At 38.1% G+C, this 25176-nt stretch overlaps 1 protein-coding gene across 6 annotated transcripts in view; it reads right to left on the bottom strand.

Annotated features, from left to right (window-relative positions):
- POT1 (protection of telomeres 1) overlaps window positions 1–24114 on the bottom strand; it is a 73141-nt gene extending 49027 nt beyond the window's left edge. The window contains exons 1-8 of one of the 6 annotated variants that reach the window (XM_080613840.1): window positions 24045–24114; window positions 22661–22746; window positions 16055–16188; window positions 11711–11783; window positions 10192–10283; window positions 7230–7340; window positions 4738–4785; window positions 3516–3630 (exon numbers count right to left, since the gene is read on the bottom strand). In XM_080613840.1, the coding sequence (XP_080469966.1) occupies window positions 3516–3630; window positions 4738–4785; window positions 7230–7340; window positions 10192–10283; window positions 11711–11783; window positions 16055–16177 (562 nt within the window). In that variant the 5' untranslated portion in view covers window positions 16178–16188; window positions 22661–22746; window positions 24045–24114. Of the gene's footprint in view, window positions 1–3515; window positions 3631–4737; window positions 4786–7229; window positions 7341–10191; window positions 10284–11710; window positions 11784–16054; window positions 16189–22660; window positions 22747–23864 lie in introns of those variants that run through there. The other 5 variants (XM_080613841.1, XM_080613842.1, XM_080613843.1 and 2 more) reach the window with 5 other exon arrangements.
- Between the last annotated feature and the right edge of the window lie 1062 nt (window positions 24115–25176).

The following is a 25176-nucleotide window of genomic DNA, read 5'->3' as shown; positions in this document are numbered from 1 at the left end:
TTGCTTTCCCCTTTCTGATCCTTCTTCATGCCCCACTGCCTTGAATCCTTTTCCTCAAGTCCCCCGCAACCTAACATCACCCATTCACGCCTATCTGGGTATCTATCTCTGACCTTCAAAGAGATCCCTCTTTGTTTTAATCAATAGTTTTCAAATATTAAGTACTTTCATTACTATTACTTCTAAGCTGGCAGCATAACCTGATTTGCTATACACATGGTAAGCATTCACAGACTTCGTTTATTATTTTATGAATGTTCGCATTTCTAATTAGATGCCAGAAAACACTTCTGTTTCTAGTCTAAATGTGAGTTCCTGCACATATTTTCACTTACCATTATTCCTCAACTACATCTAGGAATATCTGTGGTATTGTAACATTCATAATGTAAGATACCTGGAATTTGTACTTACCCATTTTTACTGAGCTACAGTATTATCAAAACCCAACTATTTTCTGAAGAAAAAAAAAAAAAAGGCAAAATTCAACTTTTCCACAGCCTTCTCTAACAATTACCATATGCTTTTCTCCTACATAAACCAATCAAAACAGTATTTCATCTTAAAGATTTGCAATACATAGTTTAACAAAACTCTAGTGTATCAGTGACTATGTAGGATATTATAATATTCACTTTAAGTCTCAAGAGGAAAAAATAACCCCAAACATGCACTATATTTGCTATAAAAACAGATGGATCATTACTGGCTCAGTTCCCAACTTAATGACTACATCTATTTTTAAATGTTAATGTTTAAATTAGATGATTCCATATTCTTCAGAATATTGTTTATGTTTCAGAGTTATTCTGGGAAACACTACTGCCCTCTCAACACTGAGTAAGAATGTAGAGCAGAAAGGTTTTCTAGGAGCAAGCCTTGTCATCTATGATAAACATGAACGGGGACACATTTCAACAACAAACTGCATGGGAAGCACAGAACTGCCCTGCTGCAGACACCAGAGCACTGAGTTCAAGTGGTTTGGGTACATGTTTCTTCTGGTGACATGGTCAACACTATGTACAAATGCTGATGAATTTCCCAAAGCTATTCATTAGCCTGTGGATCCAGTTAATCTAATACATTATTGAAAAATCCTATGTTGCGCTGCATAACAACTCTGAATGCTGCCTTTATGACATCTGACACTTGGCATACCATAGCCCAGAGAGCTGCACATACTTGTCTTGCCTTTTCTGTGGATGTTAGTCCACACCTGAGTTACAGGTACAGCAAGGCCACACTTTAGCTACAAGTGAGAACAAATATTTCACAGAATCACAGAATCCCAAGGGTTGGAAGGGACCTCAAAAAGATCATCTAGTCCAATCCCCCTGCAAGAGCAGGGTAACCTAAAGTACATCACACAGGAACTTGTCCAGACGGGCCTTGAATGTCTCCAACGCAGGAGACTCCACAACCCCCTTGGGCAACCTGTTCCAGTGCCCTCTCACTCTCACAGTAAAGAAGTTCTTCCTGATGTTCACATGGAACCTCTTATGCTCCAGTTTACACCCATTACCCCTTGTCCTATCACTGGACATCACTGAGAAAAGCCTAGCTCCATCATCCTGACACTCACCCTTTACATATTTGTAAACACTGATGAGGTCACCCCTCAGGCTCCTCTTCTCCAAGCTAAAGAGACCCAGCTCCCTCAGCCTTTCCTCATAAGGGAGATGTTCCACTCCCTTAATCATCTTAGTTGCCCTGCGCTGGACTCTCTCCAGCAGGTCCCTGTCCTTCTTGAACTGAGGGGCCCAGAACTGGACACAATATTCCAGATGCGGCCTCACCAAGGCAGAGTAGAGGGGGAGGAGAACCTCTCTTGACCTACTAACCACACCCTTTCTAATGCACCCTAGGATGCCATTGGCCTTCTTGGCCATAAGGGCACATTGCTGGTTCATGGTCATCCTCCTATCCACCAGGACCCCCAGGTTCCTTTCCCCTTCACTACTTTCCAGCAGCTCAACCCCCAACCTGTACTGGTACATGGGGCTGTTCCACCCCAGATGCAAGACTCTACACTTGCCCTTGTTGAATTTCATCAAGTTTCTCCCCGCCCAACTCTCCAGCCTGTCCAGGTCTCGCTGAATGGCAGCACAGCCTTCTGGTGTGTCAGCCACTCCTCCCAGTTTAGTGTCATCAGCGAACTTCCTGAGGGTACATTCAGTTCCCTCATCCAGGTCGTTGATGAAAATATTAAACAGCACTCGTCCCAGCACCGGCCCCTGAGGGACTCCACTAGTCACAGACCTCCAGCTAGATTCTGCCCCACTGACCACAACTCTCTGCCTTCTTCCTTTCAACCAGTTCTTGATCCACCTCACTACCTGATCATCAAGCCCACACTTCCTTAGCTTATCTATGAGGATGCAGTGGGAGACAGTATCAAATTTCCTGTCAAAAGGATCTTTCATAGTAGTATATCTGTTCATCTAGGATAATACCACTGCACCAAAGGGAAGTGATTAAGCATGCTCACAATACAGACTGTATCAATATAGTTCAGTTGAACATTCTGAAACCAGCACACACACATTTGCACTAACCTCTGAGATGTTCCTCCCACTCATACACTGTAAACTGACCCAAAACCAAGGCTGAAGATGGCTTCATCTTCAAAGTTGAAGTCATTAGCTGAACCTTAGTGGGACTTCGAAATTTTTTTGGGTGTACCACCATGTTTGCACAGCTGTCAGCTATTTCACTTACATTTCAAGCTACCTAACTGTAAGCAAACCTCATTCTAGGTTTCTGATTTTTTTCATGCTCACTTCTTAAATTTCTGCATTTAGAAGCAAATTCATGGCTATTGACATTATTCAAGAAACTTGCATAAGTAATTTAGACCATAAAAATCAGTCAGCATCACGATAAAAAAACCCAAACAAAAACAAACCAGTACATTAAAATGCACAGTAACTTTACAATAAACAGAAAATATTCTGATTAATTCTGAATCTGAGTAAGAAATTCTACTGCTTAATCAAATTCAGCAGGGATATCAACTAGCTATGTACTTACTAAGCACCTAGTGAAACAGTACAGTCTTCTAGCAAAACTAGTACAATCTGTAAGTCTTCACAGACAGAAAAAATGATTCAGTTGTTGCTCTGCTTCTACATTAACAAATATGCTGGCAGCACATTTATAGGCTACCATAGCACATCCTGTCAAAATCTCCAGGAAGAATTGCACTTAGTTACACAACAATTCTTTCCCCACAGGACAGGTACAGGGCTTCTGTACATTTTTTTGCAAGGATCCTTTTCCCTGCTTTGTACTGATAGCATTAGCTTGATAAATACTTTCTTCATTTGCTATCTCCACCCATGTGCCTAAACCAACTCCGATACCCCTTACCTATTTCTTGTTCTGTTTCCTGGATGTTAGCTGAGAGCCATGGCTAAAGGATCACCTCAATTTGTTCTGGTTTATTTATAACAAACATAGTAAGAATAGTACTGTTTAGAGGAGATTTTAAATCTTTTGAATATAGTACATACCAGTTCCTTTGGTTATATATGGAGGCTTGAAGAATTTCACAATGCCATACAAATTCACTACGGTTCCATCTTTAAGATGATTCAGAGGAGTGTACACATATTTAGGTGCAACAGACTGGAAAGGTGTGATAAAATTAGGGAACATAAGAAAATGTTATTCAAACCTTCTCCCCCAGAATTTTGTCTTTTAATATCATCCACCTTCAGATATGATTTGATCATAATTAAGAAGTTATTTCTTTCTATCTTACTTACTTTAGACTCCCTGAACATATTTACAAGCAATAAAGCACAAAAAAACCCCAGACTTATTGCCATTTCTTTTTGAGATTGCATCTTCCTTACAATGAACTAACCAGTCAACTAGTTTCAGTACATGAAACAGGTGAATAATAAGGATGGAAAGCAATTTTTTACAGATAGGTTTTAACATGTTCATTCAAAGGGCTTTTTGATGCACATAAATAATTTTGTAATCCTTATTGGCAGCGTCACTGCACAGAATCACTGTCTTGTGGTGGGCAGTACCTCAGTCATTGGGTAAGTCTTCCTATTAAAATAGCACACGTGTTGGATTAAAGAAATTAAAGACTACCCTCTATTGTTTAAGGACTGCTTTCCTGCCATCTTAAGGTTACATTATATGCTGATTACCTTTTCTTTTAAGAATACAAGTTCCGCCAAACTCATTGAAAACTCTTTATAAAATTAACTCAAATCCAAGCTGTCATTGTCAATACCGAACCTTTATGATAAAGAACAATAAAATTCCATACACTAATTCCCATGCCTTTAATACACTATTTCCTGTTGAATTTTTATTTACACATATAAAGGTTTGTTCCAAACTGTAATCAAAAGTACTGTTAAGACCAGTACCTGAATTCTGATTTTAAATAAAGGAAGATTCATATTTCCAGTTTTTAAAGCACAATCATACAACCTTTTTTAGAATGGTTACCTTTCTAGTTTATATATTCCTAAACGAACATGCAAACTATTTTGAGATAGAGACAGAAACTGCAAGTATAGAAAAAGCACTACTTTTTCATACTTTATTCTTTTTTCCAGGCACATTATTTGCAAAATTAAAAGCTAAACAAATGACTGCTAGGATGAGAGTATGGAGTAAAATAAACAGAAGGAAAAAGGAATTTTACACATTCTCATTTATATGCAGTTAGTCTCACATGGTTTAAAAACATCCCGAATATAAACTCACCACCAGTGCAGTTTTTGAAGCAGCAGTTGTTCTTTGTCTACTGTAAATCTGAGGAGGAAAAAAATAGCAAACTCTCTGGTTACAAAAATGAAGGCATTGCAAACATAACAACATTTGATAACTCTACAGCAAATATAATGCTAAAGCAAACACAAAGCAGCACTATAGACAGTTTTGCTATGTAAATCACCTCTGAAACTAGTAATATGTTTTTATAATTAAAAAAAAAAAAGAAAACATTTACTCCAATTACACTCAAACAAAGCTACTTTAAACAACATACACTTTCTAAAGCAGAAATGCACTTAGTTGAATATAGGTCAGGCCACATTAATAGAGTCAGCATCTGAAAGTCAGAGGTCACAAATTTAAAATTGTACTTGCTTAACAGAGAACTTAAATGGATTTAGGTTCTGTATATGACAATGCTTAGAGCATTAGATCTACTTTTAGTGACTCATTACTCTCCTTTGTGGGAAAAAATACATATTAAAAAAAAAAAAAAAAAAAAAAAAGAAGAAGGTTAAGGCAAATTCACCAGAATGGGATAAATTCTATTTAAAGGTAGTTCCTAAGCTTTTAGACCCATACTTGTAAGCCAGACTTACCTTCAGTGTAAGGTCTTTTAAGGACCGTATTGTGATGATTTGACGATACTAACACCAAACACTCTATGAGAAACATGGGGCTCAGATGACACCCTGACACGACACTGTTGTCTGTCTGCTTGAAGCAGGGTCACACTCACAGTTGCGTGTTGCCTGCTAGGGATATGGTTTTGCTCTTCACACTCAACTGCATTCCTGAAGCAAGTTTTACTTTCATCTATTTATTTTAAATAGTTGAGTGAACAGTTATAATTGAGAAAGTGAATCATGCAAAAATTCAGATAATTCGCACTACTTTTAAGCATTCGATGAGTGTGTCAGTAAATTAAGCGCCACAGGCTCCATTGTGTGGTCAGTGACGAGACAGACACCTCCTCAGCACAACCTAGACATTCAGTGAGCTGCACATCTTCCTTCGGATTGTTTGTGAAGATGTGCTGCCAATACTCAAGTTGTGCCAAAATTCAGGTACATTTAGACACGTTCACTCAGACCCAGGGCATAGCTTTACGATCCGATATCTTCAATGACATATACTTTCTCTACCTTTACATAATTAACAGACAATGCCATGGAACAGTCTGCATTACAATTTAAATTCATTTTGTTTGTCATTGAGCTGCATTCCAAGCTTTAATTATCTGTAGAGGTAAAAATTCCTTTCTGAACCAAAGAATGTATTTTCTTAAGTGTAAAACCGTCAGACAACAATTATACAAACAGAAGTTCAAACCTTGATAGGAGCACAGGATTTTTGTTAGTAAAAATTTTTATATGCAATTTCTGTGTTTAAGTTTTCATAATTATTTCTAAGTTTATTTCAAAATCTGACAGATAGGCTCAAAGGAATCACCATGAAGCTGTATTGTTCTTCAGTGAAGGTGCCTTTTCTTTCTCACTGACTACAGAATGGAGTCCACAAGACTGCCACTGAGAGCTCAGTTCAGCACCATCATTCTTCTTTTTAACAGCAGTAGACAATTACAGTGATCAAAATTGTGCAACACTTTCTCACCAAATGTCCTTAACTGTTGGGGTAATTTTCATAAGACATATGAAGTGTTTAAGCCCGCTTAAGTGTTCAACAAAGTTGTTGCAACTCTATTACCATTCCACAACTCTTTTCCTCCACTACAGGTTTCCAAATGTAGAATAATATCCTAAATCCTTTGGTATTTAAGCTTCTGTGATTTTTTTAAGGCCTATAACTTTTAAAATACTAATGCTTAGACTTAAAAAGGGTAGCAAATGTCTCTTGAAGCAAAGACACAGTAGTCACAATAAACATACACTGTTGATTCATTATAACAGACACAGAAGCAGAACACGGTATTTCCACTCCCATATCTCAGCAGATGGAAGTATTTAAGATGAACAGTATTGAATAGTACAAAAGAACTATTTTCTTCCTAAAAAAAAAAGAGGTGTAATTTTCCTTTAAAAAAAGTTAAGAATCTAGGAATCCCTGTATTTCAAAGGCAAAGAGTAATGATGAGAATTAAAGCAGTACAAACTCCTGCCAGACCTAAGACCACTCTTGCACCCTCTACCTTGCCTGCATTATTACACTGTATTATGCATGAGAATGGCTTAAACAGCTCTAGGGATCTATCTATAAGCCAACTAAGGTCAATTTTCTGAACCCAACAAGTAGAAACTTACCTGAGAGGCCTAAGATAATTTAGCTCTTGCATGGTTAAGATTATTATAAAATTGAATGCACACACAAATATGTCCCAATTGTTTCCTGATAAACATGCTGAAATAATCAGTAGCATTTCAGATTCTAATAGATTTGATAATTTTTTCTACCGTAAAGCAAAATGTTTATGTTGCTATTTGGACGAAAAAGAAGGTAAAAAAAAAAGTTGGGTACCCACGTACATAAATGGCTGATCCAGATTCTTCAGACACCTCCAGGTGGCAACCATGTCTACCATCCTCTCGTGCTGTAGGCGATTTTGCCAACTTAAATCCTGCAACTACAAAGGTGTCCTATGGGGACAGAGTGATAAAACAGATGATTACACAGGCTGTATCACATACTCTTATTTTAAGAGTATGAGATGTGAAATTTCACCCTAAAGTCTCAAGACATTCAAGAAACAAAAATGCTGAGCAAATTTTAAATACTGCCTTGAAGTTTCTTTACTTAGTTCTTCTACCAGCAGAATTAATCTTTCCAGCCAATGCCAGAAAGTAAGTTTTTTGTTTTATTTTTTTTTAAATTCTGTTAAAATTTTCACACTCTTGATGTTACTACAACTGAGTGCTAATTTTGACAAAGGCTTGATGGGAAGAGTCATGGCAAATAAAGCAAAAGAATCACTCCCCTTCAAACATACTCCTATCTGGGTAAGTTTGAGAAGGAATCACACATTGGATCAGCAGTGACAAACATTCTTTTCTCAGAGATTATTTCCTGAGCCATAGCTGCACTTTGAAGAGACTCTCCTTGTAGTTATTTTCCGGTTTGGTTGGATCACCATCTTCCAATTTCTTCCCTAAGGGCCAAGCAGGTCAATCAATAGGTAGGTTTCTGCTAGCAAACAGGACATTTCTGGCATCACTCCTAAGATTCCAGCACAAGAAGCAATTGCATTTACAACTGCACTTTCACTTTGGTATAAAATTCCTCAGATACTACAAAGTGAACAAGAAAACGATGATTTAAGGAGTAAATCATTCAATGCCTGCAGCAGCTCACTTTTTAGTAGCAACCAATTTAAAAAAAGGAAAAAAAAAAAAAGGAGGAGAGAGAGAAGATAGAAAATACATTTAGAAGACAGAGATAATAAGAAAGGTATGTGATCAAAGTGCTGGGAACTCTGATGTAATGTAAAGCTCCTTTATAGTCAGCTCATTTGGTACTGGAACAGTACAGCAGGGCTGCACCAGTATGACTCATTCCAATAAGCATATTAGATTCGGTACCCTATTTCTAGATGACTTCTACCAAAAGCTCTTCCATAAGCTTTTACTGAAGGACTCTGTTCATGTGTTCATTTGATTACAAAGAGTATTCTGATTAAAGTTGACAGCTTTAGCAAAATATTATGCTACGATGGCTCCTTTCTGCTACTTCAGCAATCTGACAATGCTACTCTAAATGATTCAAAATCCAAAACCTTAATGTTTTGTACAAGAAAAAGAAAGGCTGCTAGCTTAAGTGACAGTGATGTATTTAGCTATTAAAGGGTTTTGGAAAAAAAATAATGCAGGAAATAAATTTAATCAGGCAGTTTAATATATAATGAATCTGCTTTGGGCATGGTGATTTTCAGGTAGTGCCATAAATAGGAATACAATATAAATTTTTATTAAAATATAATATGTTAGTCACCTAAGTGTAAGTCATACTCAGAGCTAATAAGTTAAAATAGGACAAAACAATTATATAACTCAATATTCCTTACACTGGGAACACATTGCCCTACTAACATACATCTCATTCTTTCCAGATAAAAACACACTCAAACACAGGCTTCAGGAAACTCAGCTATTTTGCAGAAACTAGGTGTTTGCATGTGTCTTTCCTTTCACTGTACTGATGCTACTCATGTTCCTTCAACAGTGGAATCAACCTTCAGCTAAAAAGCTATGCCCTGCTATACATTATTCCCATTTCAGCATTTTATTAGATTGCAGGCTGTACAAGACGCTAGGACTTGGTTGCTGAGTCAGGACTGGAGCTCTGTACAGCTGACTTGTCTTGTTCTCCTGTGTCAGAGGAACTTTAGAATTACACAGACTCAAGCCTTTACACAGGTTGATAATTAATGGAAATGTTTTTTCTTAATAGTATTAGATCACTGGTGATTACTGGTGATGCTTAATATGACATTCAAAAAACACCTGTGAAAAGACTGTGCAATTTCAATAGGGAAAAACCCACTAACCTCAAAGTCTACTTTTACACATATAAAGAACAGGTATATTCTCAGATTTGTTGCAAATTCATAGTCAGCTTTGGCAGGCTGTAACTTGCAGTTGCTAAACATGCAAAAAATTTACATAATTTGCACAATTGAGTCAGTCAGCTGATCGGAGCTAGCCCAGCTAGAGCCTCAGTGAGGGTGACAGAACACTGGAACAGGCTGCCCAGGGAGGTTGTGGAGTCTCCTTTTCTGGAGACATTCAAAACCCGCCTGGACACATTCCTGTGTAACCTTGTCTAGGTGTTCCTGCTCTGGCAGGGGGATTGGACTAGATGATCTTTTGAGGTCCCTTCCAATCTCTAACATACTGTGATACTGTGATACACAGTGCTTTGAGATTTTATGTTCATTAATTTTCAAAATAGATTAGTTTTCACCATTTTTAGCTAACATGTTCTCTTATAATCGGTTGAGGATCAAAACTATTTACATAAATTGGTGAATTTTCATATCAACAGAAGATAACTATATTGCATACATATACATGCTAGGATTTGACCAACATTTTTAAACAGCAAGAAGAAATTCCACTCTCCTCATTCAAAAGAAGTGAGAAATACAGGAAAGACAGTATTTTCCCCAATAGTTATTCTGTTACAGAACCAGAAGACTCTCAGGAGAAGGAACAACATGGCTATACATGTTTCTGGGATGACTTCTTTATCATCCACATTCATGATCCTTTACTTGTTAGGTAAACAGCACTGACAAAAAGAATTCCTTTATTTCAACATTAATGTTAGAAGTAATTTATATAAGCAAGTACTTTGGAGTTTTTCCTCTAGTTTATATTTATATACAATAACTATATATATATATAAAACTATACAAAAACAAGAAGTCAACATACATCTGTGGAAAAAAAATCCTAAAATAAGAAAAAAAAACCCCAAACATATCTATTTTACCCCATGGAGTACAACTTGTGCACAATCCTCTGCCATTTTTCCGTATATTAAAATATTGATGCTGTTGATCCGTGAACATGAGTTATCCATATCTACAGAAAAGAAAAAGAACCAGAAGTGATTCCCATCACTGTACCTTCTCCAAAACAAAACAAAAGAGCAATGGGAAGTGATTTACAAAAGAAAAAAAATAAACCTACAGTCCAGCACTTTTCATTTAAATTAATCTCCAAACAGAAAATCATTTCAAATAGCTATACAACTTCTCTTATGTGCTAACTATAGGTATATCAAGCAGAACATTCCTCATAAGAGGACCATTTAAAAGGTGAAAACATCCTACACCAGTGTACATTAAAGAGAAATTACAAAGATTTCCACTTTGACACAGATCATATTGTAGAACTATATAAACTGGAGATACTCCAGGATATAAACATATCAATAAACAGCCTTCCAGCAAGACTGATGCAGAAATTATATTGTTAAAGGAGTTTTCTACCTTTTACTGTTTCAGAAATAACACAAATAATTTAGATGATTTTAAATTTTTTGGGCTGTGGAAAATGTGCAGAAACTCTTGGCTCTTCCAAACAGCCATGTGAAACAGCAAGACTCACAGAAGTTTTAGGTCCCTATCTGGGAATTCTGAAACCATCCAGAAACAGACTCTGGTCCCATCAGCCTCATTCACCTCCACTAACACCAGACATAAGTTGTATCACCAAGTCAGATCTGTGCCCCCAGGCTGCTGTTCAGTCACTGCCACAGAATGTGTAGAATCAGAAAGACTCAGAGGGAGCAAGTGATGATTCTCTAACCAGTGTAAAGAAGGAGCTGAGAAGGAAATGGAAAGAAATGGAAAGTCCCTTGAATCCAACATAGACTGCTGACTAATGACATCCTCCTCCTTCCTAGCTGGAGGTGGCGATGAGCTTCGGACTTAAGAGATATATTAATTTTTGTATCATTGATTACATGATGAACAACTGAAGTCTTTTAATGTGTTAATGTGCCTACTGATATTTAATACCTGAGTGATCAGGTGAAATTCCATTTTTTACTGCTTAGATTAAAACAGAATGAAATACAAGTAACTTACTGACCTATATTAAATGCGCACTTACATAGTATATACTATGTATCCACTACATATAAGTATAGATGTCATATGGTAACTATTAAGTGTGCATTTTTCCCAGTCCTTCCTTATGATAAGCAGTTTAAAAATACACTATTAAATCTGTACATATAGCTAATGCACATTCAGAACAGTACATTAAAATTCTGCAACAAGAAGTCTACTGATATATGAAGACTGTATTGCTTCCATTAAGTTACCCAGCATAAATTTAATATAATCTATTTTTGTAGAAAACAAACACTTTCAGAGAGTATTTTAAATATAACATTTTACTCAATAGTAAAAAGCAAGTACTAGTGATGTAAGAGCATAATGTCACAAAAGTCTAAAGAAGTTCAACAAAACAAATTTAAAACGTATACGTAAATGTAGTACCTTGAAGAACGACCTTGAAAAAGTCTGTCCCATCTCTGAGTTTTGTTACCGGGTAAGAAAGAATAACTATTCCCTAAAAAGTTAAAAAAAAAAAAAAAAAAATTAAAATTGTCATGAACTAAGACTATGTACCTCTAAGTTAGTGAAACACTGGTAACAGCTGAACCATCTGTAAGCTAAAAAGGTGGAATTGAAATAAGTGAAAATTACTATCTGAATTCCTGAAATAAAAAAAAAAAAAACAAAAAAAAAAAACCACCAAAAAACCTGCTAAAGACAGCACTGAAGAGCAATATTCCTGGGATATAACAAAGGAAATATTACATGTTTGTATTACTTAAATGTTGCTGATTAGATAAGCTTAGACTAAGCAATGAAACAGTAGCTATGAAAGTACCTTTTACCGGTTACAGTAATAGCACAAAGGCTACAGCTTAGCACAAAACCTGAAAGGTACCAAGTACGGCCATTTCTCAAAAAATACTGGCAAAGGATTACAACACAAATATGAAAACAAAACCACAGTCAAGGTAGAAAAGATGCATATGAAGATAAATAATCTGTGAAAATAAAAACCTGTACAGCTGAGGTAACAGTATTGCAAAGTTCTGAAGCTGTAGTGAACTATATAATTCATCAGTAATACAAATGCTCTAAAAGACACAGAGGTTCTATTAATAAAAACACTCTTTTTATCATGAAGTTGAAGTTATAATGAAGCAAAAATCATGGATCAGTGCCTTCAGTGATATTAACACCTCTTTGGAACAAGTACGTTTTGTTAGAAATATGTAACTCATTAAAAGAGGTTCTCCTTCAACAGTAGCAAAATGTCAGACAGATGTGTTCCTCCACTGTATGACACATAAAACACTGTATCCCACTCAGGAATAAAAATACAGAAATTGGTTCAATAAGGAAAAAAAAGAGGATTAAAAAAAAACAACAAACAGATTCTGTAAAGTATTTAAGAGAACTACATAAACAGCACCAGAAATAAAAGGTTTCTGATATAGAGACTGCATCAGCAATCTGTATAAATGCACAAAAGCAACATTAAGAAGATAGTCAGGTAAATCATAATTTTACAGTACATATATTCAGTAGGAAGTTTGACTTAAATGTTAGTAACAACCTCTTAAACCAAATATGCAGCGGTGAATTGTTACCATAGAGGCTTTTCAGAGTAAAATTAGTCCTACATGTTGACTAGGAGGAATCCAAATCAAATTCAACAGTTTATTTTATTGTTTTATAAAGAAATAGTAAGACTCCACAGAATATCCTTTTCCAATCCAAAGTATATTTTAATTTTATTACACTAAAAAAACAGCTATGTTTACTTAGATTTAGCATGTACCACATTGCTTCATTTCTTTTGATGCAGTAGTAATGCTTCATTTAAAAGGAAAATGAAGGTCAAAAATCTGTGATTGTATGTTTTTAACAGGGAAGTTCCTACTTTTCACAGAGAAGTCTAGTGAGATTTGTAAGGAAATTTAAGTATCAAATACTATTTTAACAATCAGGGTCCGCAAAACACTGTTCTGAGATTTGTCTATGAACACTTACAGAAAGGTTTGCCACGTTTACAAAATTCAGCTTTGTTTAAAATTTCAGGTATTATATATAATTGTTCTTGCCAAGATTGTTTGTCTTCAACTGTTCTCACAGGTTAATAAACTACAGACTTTTTCTTGTAATAAAGTCTTTGCAGTGAAACAAAATAACCTAAGGAACACTGTATTTACATATTTTGTTTTTTTTTATTTAAGAAATGTCAATCAGCACAGATATAGACTGTTTTCTGACCATTTTTTACTTTGTATTTTTTCTTTTACATTCTGATATCTTCCAATGAGTGTTCAAATTCTGGGACCACATTCTTCATTAAAATAGTTTGCCCCACCACTTTCCTTTGTATCTCAAACACCTACGCTGTAGTTCTCTTCCTCAGCAGAAATACCACCTGCTGCTTCCTTGACCATGCTTGCAGCTCGTGGCTCCAAGTTTCAACAAAACCTACCTTACCAAAATCTGCTTAAATTCACTCTTCCCCTACAAATACTGCACTGTTTATTAAGCCTATCAACAAACTTCTTCCAAAGCCCTCCCCATTCCATATGCCACTAGATTTAAACTGACAATGTGCATTTCCTCTAGCAAATCCATTTCCTTCTTTGCATTGGCCTCCTTCCTCAGTCAGCTTCAACAGTTGATTTGACAGCTGATTTTCAGGTTTGGGTCAGCTTTGCCACAGGAAAATCCAGAGGACAATGAATTAACAGAAAAGGCATCAGGTTCAGTTAATGAACACCACGACTGAGGATGTATGACATTGTTTGTGCTGTGTTCCTATAAATTTAAGTTAAAATTTGTATTTTTCAGAGGGATGAAAGAAAGGCAAAAAAGTTTAAGAATGAAAGGACTTGAGGCACACAAGCCAGACAGGAGCATCGTGGATGATATCTGCTGCTTTTTTCCAGAACACACTTCATAAAAAACATCCTCTTTCATTCCTTAAAGCAGGACCTGATCCCTATTTTGGCAGGTCTAGAGTGACAGCATGCTGTGCCACAGCTAAGATAAACTAACATCAGTGCATTCTAAAGTTCACTTCAAGCTCAGCCTGCAGAACTGGATTTTCCTACATATTTAATGGTGCATTAGCACCAGCTTTATCAGCTCTTCAGCTGCACTGTTTTTATGCCAAGCTCTTTTAGCCACCTACTAATCCACGTCAGCAGCAGTATGAAGTTCTCTTAACATAAGACAGAAGTCAGAGAAAGAGACTTTCAGCAATCAACTATAATACCGCATGTATGCTCTAATAATGGTAGTAATTATTCTGCTTTCCTAGTGGAAACATTCATTTTGGCAGAAAGATTTTCTAATTTATAATTCATTTCTGTCTGCTTCAACATTTCCTTCCTGAACAAGAATCCCTGCTCTTCCATGAGGGATGCTTGCAGACATAGCTCTTAAAAGCAGGAAAGCCTATACACCCTGCAGGTGAATGGGGACAGAAAACTACACTCTGAGGAATAAAACCCCATTTACCAGAAGCACTAGTTATTGATATTTCCATTTGTTCCTTTGTAAGACCTAATGGAGGCTGGATCATTCTTGGTCAAATCACTTCCTATCACACTCTACTGCTGCCTGCTTCCTAAAAGGACAGTTTTGATCCTTTGCTTTACCTGATTGCACTACTCCTGGCATCTCTTTGACACCACAATGAACTAGTCAAGAGTGAGAGCAGGAGCAAACTACTCTCTCTCTATTGATATGGATAGTCTTCTGCCAGTTTATTTCCAATGAATGGACACAATCACAGGGTTAGATAAGCAGCAGAGTTGGAACTTGGAATATATAGCTGGGGAAGCAAACATGGGTTTCAGATACAGAAAATCATTAGGCCAGTTCAGCTAATTTTTAAAGGATCTGTGCCAACTTTTAAAGATTCAAGCCATCTAAGGTTTTTTTACAGAATTTCTTCTTCTTCCCTCAGGTTTTGGTTTTCTGTTTGTTTTTTTTTTTTTTGGTTTTTTTTTTGTAACAGGCTGAAGGCAGGCACAGGACGATGTTGACTTCTTGCCACTTACCTGTCAGGAATTAAAAGGATTTTCAGAACCATCCATAAAGAGTTAAACAGGTTAAAAAAGAAAACCCTCAAGAACTAATACTCAGGTTTACACAACATATTTAAGGATGTGAAAAAAAAAAAAACAAAACTGTATTTCATTAGTACACTAGGATTGTAATTCCAATCTGAAATATATTTGGGACTACTGTAAAACATAAATACACACTTGCTAATGCTAATAAACCATAATTCTATCTTGATGCAGGTAGTTGCTACAGAGTCCTCCGTCCACAAAACTATATATTGAATTGCTTCATACAAGAAAGGAAAACTGCTTCAGAAGTCATTACACTCTGAAATCTGATCTTTAAAAGGACAATGATGCTTGCTGTTTTTTTTCTTTTTTTTTTAACAAAATACCACTTAACCTTCGCCAAGGCCTTCATTTTCAGCACAGCTTTCTGCATAGCAATGTGGTTTTAAATGGGTTAGAAGCTTAGAAACTAGGAAAATCTCTCATAAAACTTAAGTCTGACCATGTAAAAGGAAGAGGTGGACAGTAAATCAGTGAAGTCAATAGCAACATGCAACAAAGTTCAACAGGGTCATAATTCTGCATAACTTAGAGATATGCAACAGATGCACACAACGAGACACAGCTGCAGCAAGTCACCAACTGAGCTGAAATATGGAGTCCCTCATAAATACACCAGTAGCTATTTCAAAGTAAGCCAAAATTCTTTTTATTAGTATGCTACCTTGAAATATTTGTTGGTATGATCAAAGCCTTCCCGCAAATGTTTCAAATCCTCCTTCTGCAAATGGCTTGGTAGTGGAGGCTCAGATTGTCCTTTGATGATCTTCAGCAACTGAACAGGCATAGCTGCTTTATCTAAACAAAAATAATAAACAGATTCCTGAAGCTACTCATATTATTCAAATTAAGAGTTATTGAAAGTTGCAATTTACTTAGGAGTGGCGTGTTTATCTATTTTGTAATAATAAAGTTTAGCTATGTAAGGCAAAGTCTTCAGAGGGACTGGCCTCATCTCTTAGTACCACGAATAGCAGGAAGAGAGAAAGTAACATTTCCTTAGCAATAGACAGCCATCCAAATTACTTTATTTTGCAAGCATTTCATAACACTGCAAATGGCAACAAAGTCCTCCTTTATATATGAATTCAATAGGTAATATAAACAATGTGAACATTTAATATACAGAAATGCACATTAAAAACCAAGCACTTTGAATGACTCCTTCCCCAGAGTAAGTCATGGATAAACAGTCTCTATATTCAGCTGTTTCCGTAAAAGCCAATTTGACTGCTTTGAACCTAAGACAATAAACAATTTGTTCCTTTGTAACATCCAACTCCGTATACATAAAATTAGGAGGTCTTACAACATTCAGAAGACACAAGAGGCTCCAGAAATCACTATTACTGCACAGATTTTGAGCAACAGACAGATCTCACCAATTACTGTTAAGAGCTTGACTACTAAGAAGAGATGATTCAAAAAGTTTATTAGCTGGGATAGGCACAGAAAGAATTCATACAGAATCATGGAATTAGCTACAGTTACAGATTACTAACCTTCACCTCAGTAATCATCTGTGTACCATGTTAGCCTGTCCCAAATGCAGAGTACATTAGCTTACACCTAAATTGAACAACAAATTTAAGCCTAATTACTTAAGCTTTTGAGAGTCTTTTGTCTCATAGAGAATTTGACTTTTCTGAAAGGAACCCAAAAGACACAAACAAGAACAACTATCTGGAATGGACAGCAGGGCAGGGAACTTTAACACATCACAAAACAGAAACACAATCTCTCACAAGCAGACCAATGCCCTGATGGTCTTTAACCAATGGCTCTCTTGGAAGACCCAATGAAAAAGCCTGGGTTTTATTGTTGCATGTTTTTATTGAGCATGACTCAATGGTATGGAATGCCCTTATGGCCAATTCATGTCAGCTGTCCCAGCCGCATCGCATCCAAACCTCTCTTAGCCAACTTGCTGAGGGAAACAGAGGGAAGAAGAGAAAGCCTTGGTGCGGGCAAGCACTGTTCAGCCACAGCTGAAATACCCATGCATCATCAAAACTGGTTTAGTCACAAATCCAAAACACAGCACTATGCGTGCTACTATAAAGGCAGCTTCATCCCAGACTGATCCAGTGTATCTCTAAAACAAATCCACTAGGATACAGTGACACCCCATGGAAAGGACCCACACTTGGAGTCATTCGTGAAGAACTGCAACCTGTGGGAAGAATCCACATCAGAGAAGTTCATGGAGGACAGTCAGTCACGGGTGGGACCAAACGCTGGAGCAGGGAAAAACCATGAGGAGGAAGGAGTGAAGCTAAGCTCAAGAAGGTGGGAGAGGTGGCAGGAAGGTGACTTGAGATTGGTTCTTATTTCTCATTCCTACTGTGATTGGATCAGCAACAAATCAATATAATTTCCCCAAGTTCAAGTCTTTTGCCCATGATGGGAAGTGGTGAATGATCTCTCTGGCCCTATCTGACCCACAAACTTTTCCTCCCCCATCTTCTGAGGAGGGGGAGTGACAGAGTAGCTCTGATGGGCACCTGGGACCAGCCAGGGTCAGCCCACCACAATGCAGAGCTGGGAGGTAGATCACCAGGCAGGTTTCAGTTTCCACTTGAGCTGAAGGAAAGGTAAAAGCTTCATGCAGATGTGCAGACTCTGTTCCATCTCTGTTGGCTGCTTTAACTAGTGAAGTATTAGGAGTCAGAATTTCTATAAAATATCACTAACTGATGCCAAGATGATGGCTTGATCTCCACGTTTTCAAACATGAACCGGGATAGCCTAGTCATTGGCTTACCAAGATTTCAAAGCCTCCAGTGTAAAGTGCAACTAGAAGTCGCACAAAGCCTATCAATTTAAAGACTCTACTATATTCTATATATATTTATAAATATATAAATATATTTATAAATATATCTATTCTATGTATATTTTTATATATTATTCCATATATATTTATAAAGGCTCATTATATTCTAGCAGGCTAAGAAGCTGATCTTTTCCACCCAGAATCAGGCAACTTCAAAGTTAATCAGTAATACTGATCTTCATCCAGCAACACTATAATGAGCTATGGAGATATACAACACAGCAGATTAACACTTTTTATGTATTACTCTCTGTTACGGTACTTGAGCAATTAGACTTTCTTGTTTGGTTGGGGTTTTTTCCCCACAAAGATGTCTAACAGCAAGATGCATTCTGTTACAATTCAAACATCATTCTTAAAACAAAGCAAAGACCAGAATTGAAGTTTTAAAACTCTCTCTGATGACTACCCTCAAATTCTGCAGCTCCTCTGCTTTCACTTAAAAAGAGCCTTTGCTATTTATTTCAATGGAACAAATATCCCACACATGCCTTCAAGTTTACAAAGGAAAGGTTCTAAAAAGGAGCCATATGTAGGCTGATGCAGTAGGACCTGCCCATATCCTTTACTTACTATATATTCCTACAATTTAAGACATTTATGTAAATACCATCCAAGTAGAAAACAATTATTTTTTATTTTTTTTTTAGATCTTCAGCTTCTGTACATATAAAACTAAGGTCATGTATTTTTACTGCTAAGCACTGGTACTCCCACATTCTTGTTCCCTGCAACTAAAAAACAAAGATGTGAGTATCCAGCCCTTAAGAGCCATAAAGGTAAGCTTTCAAAAACCAAATTGATATAGCACTGGCTTCCCAAATCTATAGGAAAATATGTTTAGTGTAGTGCTTGGTGTTCACAGCTCTCCTGAATAGCATCTAAATGAAAGTAAGTATGACAAGTATCTCTGTTGTCCTCAAAAGGCTGACTTCGTAACACAAGAATCATTTCAACTTCAGTCTTTGAGTTTGCTGTTCAAGAAGCCTGTGTCATAAACAGAGCTATTCATAGAATCATAGAATGGTTAGGAAAGGACCTTAAAATCATCTAGCTCCAACTCCCCTGCCATGGGCAATGACACCTCACATCAGACCATGCTGCCCAAGGCTCTGTCCAGCCTAGCCTTGAACACTGCCGGGGAAGGAGCATTTACCACTTCTCTGGGCAACTAGTTCCAGTGCCTCACCATCCTCACAGTAAAGAACTTCTTCCTTATATCTAACTTGAACTTCCCCTGTGTAAGTTTAAACCCATTACCCCTTGTCCTATCGCTACAGTCCCCAATGAAGAGTCCCTTTCCGGTACCCTTGCAGGCCCCCTTTAGATACTAGAAGGCTGCATGGAGACCTTCTCTCCTCCAGGCTAAAGAGCCCGAACTTTCTCAGACTGTCTTCATACTGGAGGTGCTCCAGCCCCCTTGTCATCCTCGTGGCTACCTCTGGACTTACTCCAGCACCTCCATGTCCTTCTTACGTTGAGGACACCAGAACTGCACACAATACTCCAAGAGAGGTATCACAAGAACGGAGTAGAGGGGCAGGATCAGCTCCTTTGACCTGCTGGTCACGCTCCTTTTGATGCAGCCCAGGATAAGGTTGGCTTTCTGGGCTGCGAGCACACACTGCCAGCTCATGTTCAGTTTTTCATCAAGCAATATCCCCAAGTCCTTCTCCGCAGGGCTGCTTTGAACCTCTTCTCCGCCCAACATGTAGCTGTGCCTGGGATTGCCCGTACCGAGATGTAGGGCCTTGCACTTGGCTTTGTTGAAATCCATGAAGTTGGCATTGAACCATCAGTTTAACAGAATAGAAAATAAATAAATAAGTAAATAAATAAATAAAGGCCTGCAATTAAGATAGACAGCATTGTGTCTGGAACAGGAGGGACACACACAGTAAAGAGAAAAAGGCAGCACAGCACCCTAAAGAGAAAACTATGCCACCTATTTAAGTCATTTGAGGATGGCTATGGGTTGAATTTTTTTCATGTGCTGCTCTGTCCTACCTTTGATTTTCTACCTAATTTTCTAGACCTTACATTTCTGAGAGTGGAACAATCGACTAGTTCTGCCTCAATTGCCAACAAAACATTAAGATGTATTGCAACAACAGAACATTAGTATGTATTCCAACCCATCTTAAACACAAATACACCAGAAAACAATTGCCTAGTAGAAATCACTTTGAGCAAGGGTTAACCTTCAACAGAAATAAGTAATAATTTTATTTATTTTTATTCTGGAATGAGGACACTATTCCATTGGAATATTGCAGTCACAGAATGCCTCTATGTCCAGAAGCAAGAGAAAAAAATTCCTATATCTGAAGGACTTTACCTTATTCTTCTCACTTGCAGCTTGAGAGTTTAAACATCCTCAGACATGAACTAGGCAGCTAGGTATGCTGTGAGGTATGTGCACAGAAACAAGAAAGCTTTCAGGTTCACAGTCTTCTTATGAGTTCACACAGAAAGCAGAATAATTACCATTTCCTTTTAGGTACAGCACAACCCAGATACAAGCTCTGAGAGCCTGGTAACTTCGATGGTAAAGACAAAGCATACACCCAGAGGCTTATGCACATACAGAATCAGACAGTGGCTCTACCAGAGGCTTAAAGACTGTAATTTTGGAGCCTTGCACTGCAAAAAAAACCCTGTTCATTTAAGTCTTGTGAAAGCCTCACATCTTTTTTCTCTAGGCTTTTTAAGCTTCCATTATAATAATAATTAAAAAAAAAATCATTATCATCTTAAATTATGTTTGGAAAACCACCAGAATTTAAACTCTCAGATTAGTTGCATCACCCTTCACTGCACTTTGAAAATCATTAAGAAAGGACAAGGTGCAGTTGCAAGTGAAGTTAACACCACAGATCCACAAATAATAGAGAACTGTTGACATGAACAGCAGCGTAACATGATCAAAAGACAGGAACAAAGGTAAATAAGCCACAAATGAAAGGCAAATTTGCTCTTATCATCAAGATAATGCACCGCCGTTTCTCCCCTTCATCCATGATTCTCCAAGCAAATAGACATGAAATAGCCAAACTTTGTATGGCAGTAAACATAGTAAAGCAGTACAAAGATTTAAAAAGATTTCAGTATAAAAAGCTGTAGGTAGCAAGCTCAGTACACAAAAATGTTCCTATATGCTGTCAAAGTTAAACTAATGGTACTAACATGCCTTACAATAACCTACAGCCCCAGGGAACATTCTAGCAGTGGAAAACATCTTATTAGCCATGACAGACAGATCAAGTAAACCTCCTGTTAGGCCCAGGAATCACTCCACCTACAGTTTGAATATACAAGTTGGTGAACTCTTTTGAGCAAGAAGAATCACTAGCATTCAGTGAATATCTACTTACTGTTCACATATGATAACAAATCAGAAGAAAACTCATTTTGCTCATAATGGAATGATGTTCCATAGACCTCTTATATCTGAGGATAGATGCGGAACAAGTAATATAAGAAAAATAGGGTGACAGTCAGAGTTAATATCTTGGTTTTTTTCCTCACACATCTAGAGAAATAAGCATTTTGTGGAAGAGGAAAAGAGATTGCAAAGCAAAACTTTCCCCCATTGCCTTTATTTGCTGAATAAGTCCACCATATTTGTCTTCCATGTTTATTCTCTAAACCATTACAATTTCGCTATTTCCTTCAGTAAAAAATTATCAAGACATATTTAAAAGAATTAAAAAAAAAAAATAAAATCAAACTCAGCCCATAAGAGCACCCTAATTTATAAGTAAGATGCAAGGCAAGCTTTGTCATGTTTAGTTCACACTGTCAAAAACTAAAAATACAAATACAGACAATAGAAGCCCACTGTAAAAACTGCAAACCCTTAATCCTGAAAAAAACAAGACAGAAAAACAAGCATATAAATATTCTCCATCTGGACTCCAGAATTAGCTTCATGGAGGAGGTAGTGAAAGTTAGATCTGTTCCTCTGTTATGGTTTATCATCACAGTGCAGCCATCCAGAGCATAGGACAGGAAGTAATTAACATCTTGCCAACACCTGAGCCTTCATCAAAGACAAAGATACTACTGGGTCCTGACTCTAACTCTTACTAGAACAAGTGGGCTATTCCGCTGTTGTCTCCTCTAGAACACAATTTTTCTTCACGAATTACTGAGAGGTTAGCTTTGGGGCAGAATAATAAACAAAACACAAAAAGTGAGAGGTAAATTGGAAAGATTACTCCCTCTCTACGACCAAGAAATACTTCAGTGGAACATGAAAATGACGTACAGGGAATTAATGTCATTTTGGGAGAAGAAAGGTGTAGCTGTCAGAAGCATGAGGAGATTCCTCATCTATCCAAGCAGATGCTACTTGCAGACAGACGTATAAACTCATTCTACAAATCAGAGAATAAAACACATGATTGGCTGGACCTCAGGAGGAAACCTCACCAAAGTTTCATGAAGAATGAAGGAATAGCCAAGAGCATCAGCATCTTATTGATGTAGTCAGTCAAAATGGTAGATATCAGAAGGTCCTGCAAACACAAACACTAGTCAGTGCAATATTTGGGATAAATATGCAAAAATTAAAAGATACGAAATAGACAACACTTCATTTTAAATATGCATACTTATGTAGATGCTGCCATACGCTCTTGATACAGTTTATGTGAAATTTTCTTAACATTTATACCATTGAACAAAACAGTACAGAACTACCACAAACTCTACCTGCTATCAGCCACAACAGAAATCTTTCATTATATAGCAGTATTAAAGAAATGAAGAGGACCATTCACAAAGAACAAAGTTTGGAAGAGTCTAGAATTTTTCTAATAGCCTTAATTTTGTAACTTGTGATGTCCTTGAGAATTCTCAAAAGAAAACACCATGTCAGCTAACTAAAACAGAAGAAGAAACCAACTCAGCACTGTGACACATCTTATTCCCTTAGCTGTAAGGATCTAGCTTGCTGTTGCTGCAAATCTTCAGGAACTTACATTCTGGAAACAAGTCTTAGGCTATTACTCTTAACCACACAGCTGGTACTTACTTTCACTAGAATACAACTAGAAATCTAGCAAAAACAAAACAAAGGGGAAAAAACAAACAACCAAACCACAAAATCCAAAACAAAGAAAAACAAACAAACAATAACCACCCACAACCCAAACAAAAAATCTGCCTTATTAAATTCAGATTAAAATTTAGTAATCTGATATTGTGCAAAAGAGGCCACAACCAAATGTTACTCAAGGAAACTAGACTACTATACTGCCATTATCTGAACAATGCTTCAGCTACTGAAAAACAAACAGACCTCAGGAAGACAAGGCTACGAACAGTGCAATTAGTCAACCCAGCAGTTACAAAAAGCTGAGATCTTTAAAACCAAGAGTTTAGAAGCATTAGCACGTGTATTAACAACAAAAGTTTTTTTTCAGTACATTCAACACCTATGAAGGAAAAGGGAAAAGCTCCTAATCCTAGAAACACTGCGTTTGTCAAAGTGGGGGCTCAACCCCCGCAGCAGAGGCCGTTTGCAGGACAGCTCAGGGACGAAAGGTCGGCGCAAGGTAACTGCAGGTCTCATAGAGGAAAGGCAAGCCTAGCAAGGCGCCAGAGCTGCTCAAAGCCAGGGCGCGGGCTCTACCTCTCCCGTGCAGGGGCCAGGGTACAGGTGGAGGAGGCGAGGCCTCGGAGCTACGATAGCCTCTCTTCCACAGCCGGGCCCCCCGTCCGCTCACTCCCCTCAGCCCCAAGGAAGGACCAGTGCATCTCGCCGCACCTCACTCCAGCCGAGCAACCACAGCACAACGCCAAAGCTACCTGCCTCCGAAAGAAGAACACCCACCGCAACAGTCACCAATCCCACTTCCGCCCGGGCGCTCCGCCTGTTCCTGCCACACAGAGCGACCTGCGCATGCGTACCTCGTGCGCTGGGCGGGGTGCCCGCCGTTGGGCAAGGCACAGGGCGGAGCAGGCATGCGCTCTGCGGAGGGTGGAGTGTGTTTTTCTCATCGGCTGCACGGTTAGGGGTGGCGATGGTGGGAGCAGTAGGAAAGGCGGGAGAAACAAAGTATTCTCTTAGCCGGGCTTGGCAGCTTGGCCCCTAGCCCCGCTGTGCGGCCCTGAACCCCACCATCAGCCGTGTGGGTGCAGGGGCTGCGACGCTCCAAGAGTCACCTTTGCCTGCGGCCGCCAGGGCAACCGGCGAACAATGGGAAGGCCCGAGGCTGCTCCGCCCCCGCCTTGGGAGTGTGTCCTGCGCCCGTAGGAGCCGGCCCGTTGTTGGGGAGCCGGTATAACGTGGGTGCCTCGACAGTGTTCAGGAGCACTTTAAACTCTCACCTGCAGTATGTCAAAAGCTACGGAGGAAAAATGCTCTGCTGCCTGGTTGTGTTTGTTGGTTGTTTAAACGGCAGGAGGCATCAGTCAGGCTTTGAACAACAGTATTTGTCGTTGTCAGAGACACGGGGTCCCTCAGGCTTACTGATGCATGTTCTGAGAGCTGACACATGCCAAGATGCCGTTTGCAGTACTTGACAATTCAAAATTACAGCACACGTGGCTCAACATCGCAACAGCAAGGCTCCTTCCTTTAAAGACTGTAGCTTTCTCTCTTCAGTACCTTAAAGAAACGTCTTCTGCCAGCCAGTGCTTGCTCTCCCCTTTCTCATCTCTGCAGTTCTGGGTATCTGGGACACCTTTCCTCTTCTTGTTTCTCATCACTGATTTAAAAAAAAGTCCCACTGGAAATAATTTTCTCCTTTCTCTACCTTTAAAACTTTTTCTTTACAATCCTCCCCGTATTTTGCAGCTGTTCTAGTTAAGTCTCTGAAGTGTTTTAGTTGAACTTTGAATCCAAATTCACTTTAAAAACTGGAACTTAAATCCATTCATGTTCAGGAAGCCTCTGGAGGGGGATACGCTGACATTTATGTTTTGTACTCATTTTCATCGTT

This window comes from Psittacula echo, assembly GCF_963264785.1.
Source record: "Psittacula echo genome assembly, chromosome: 1".
NCBI classification, from domain to species: Eukaryota; Metazoa; Chordata; class Aves; order Psittaciformes; family Psittacidae; genus Psittacula; species Psittacula echo.
Note: the sequence above shows the minus strand (reverse complement) of the source record. Positions and strands in the feature narration are given on the sequence as shown.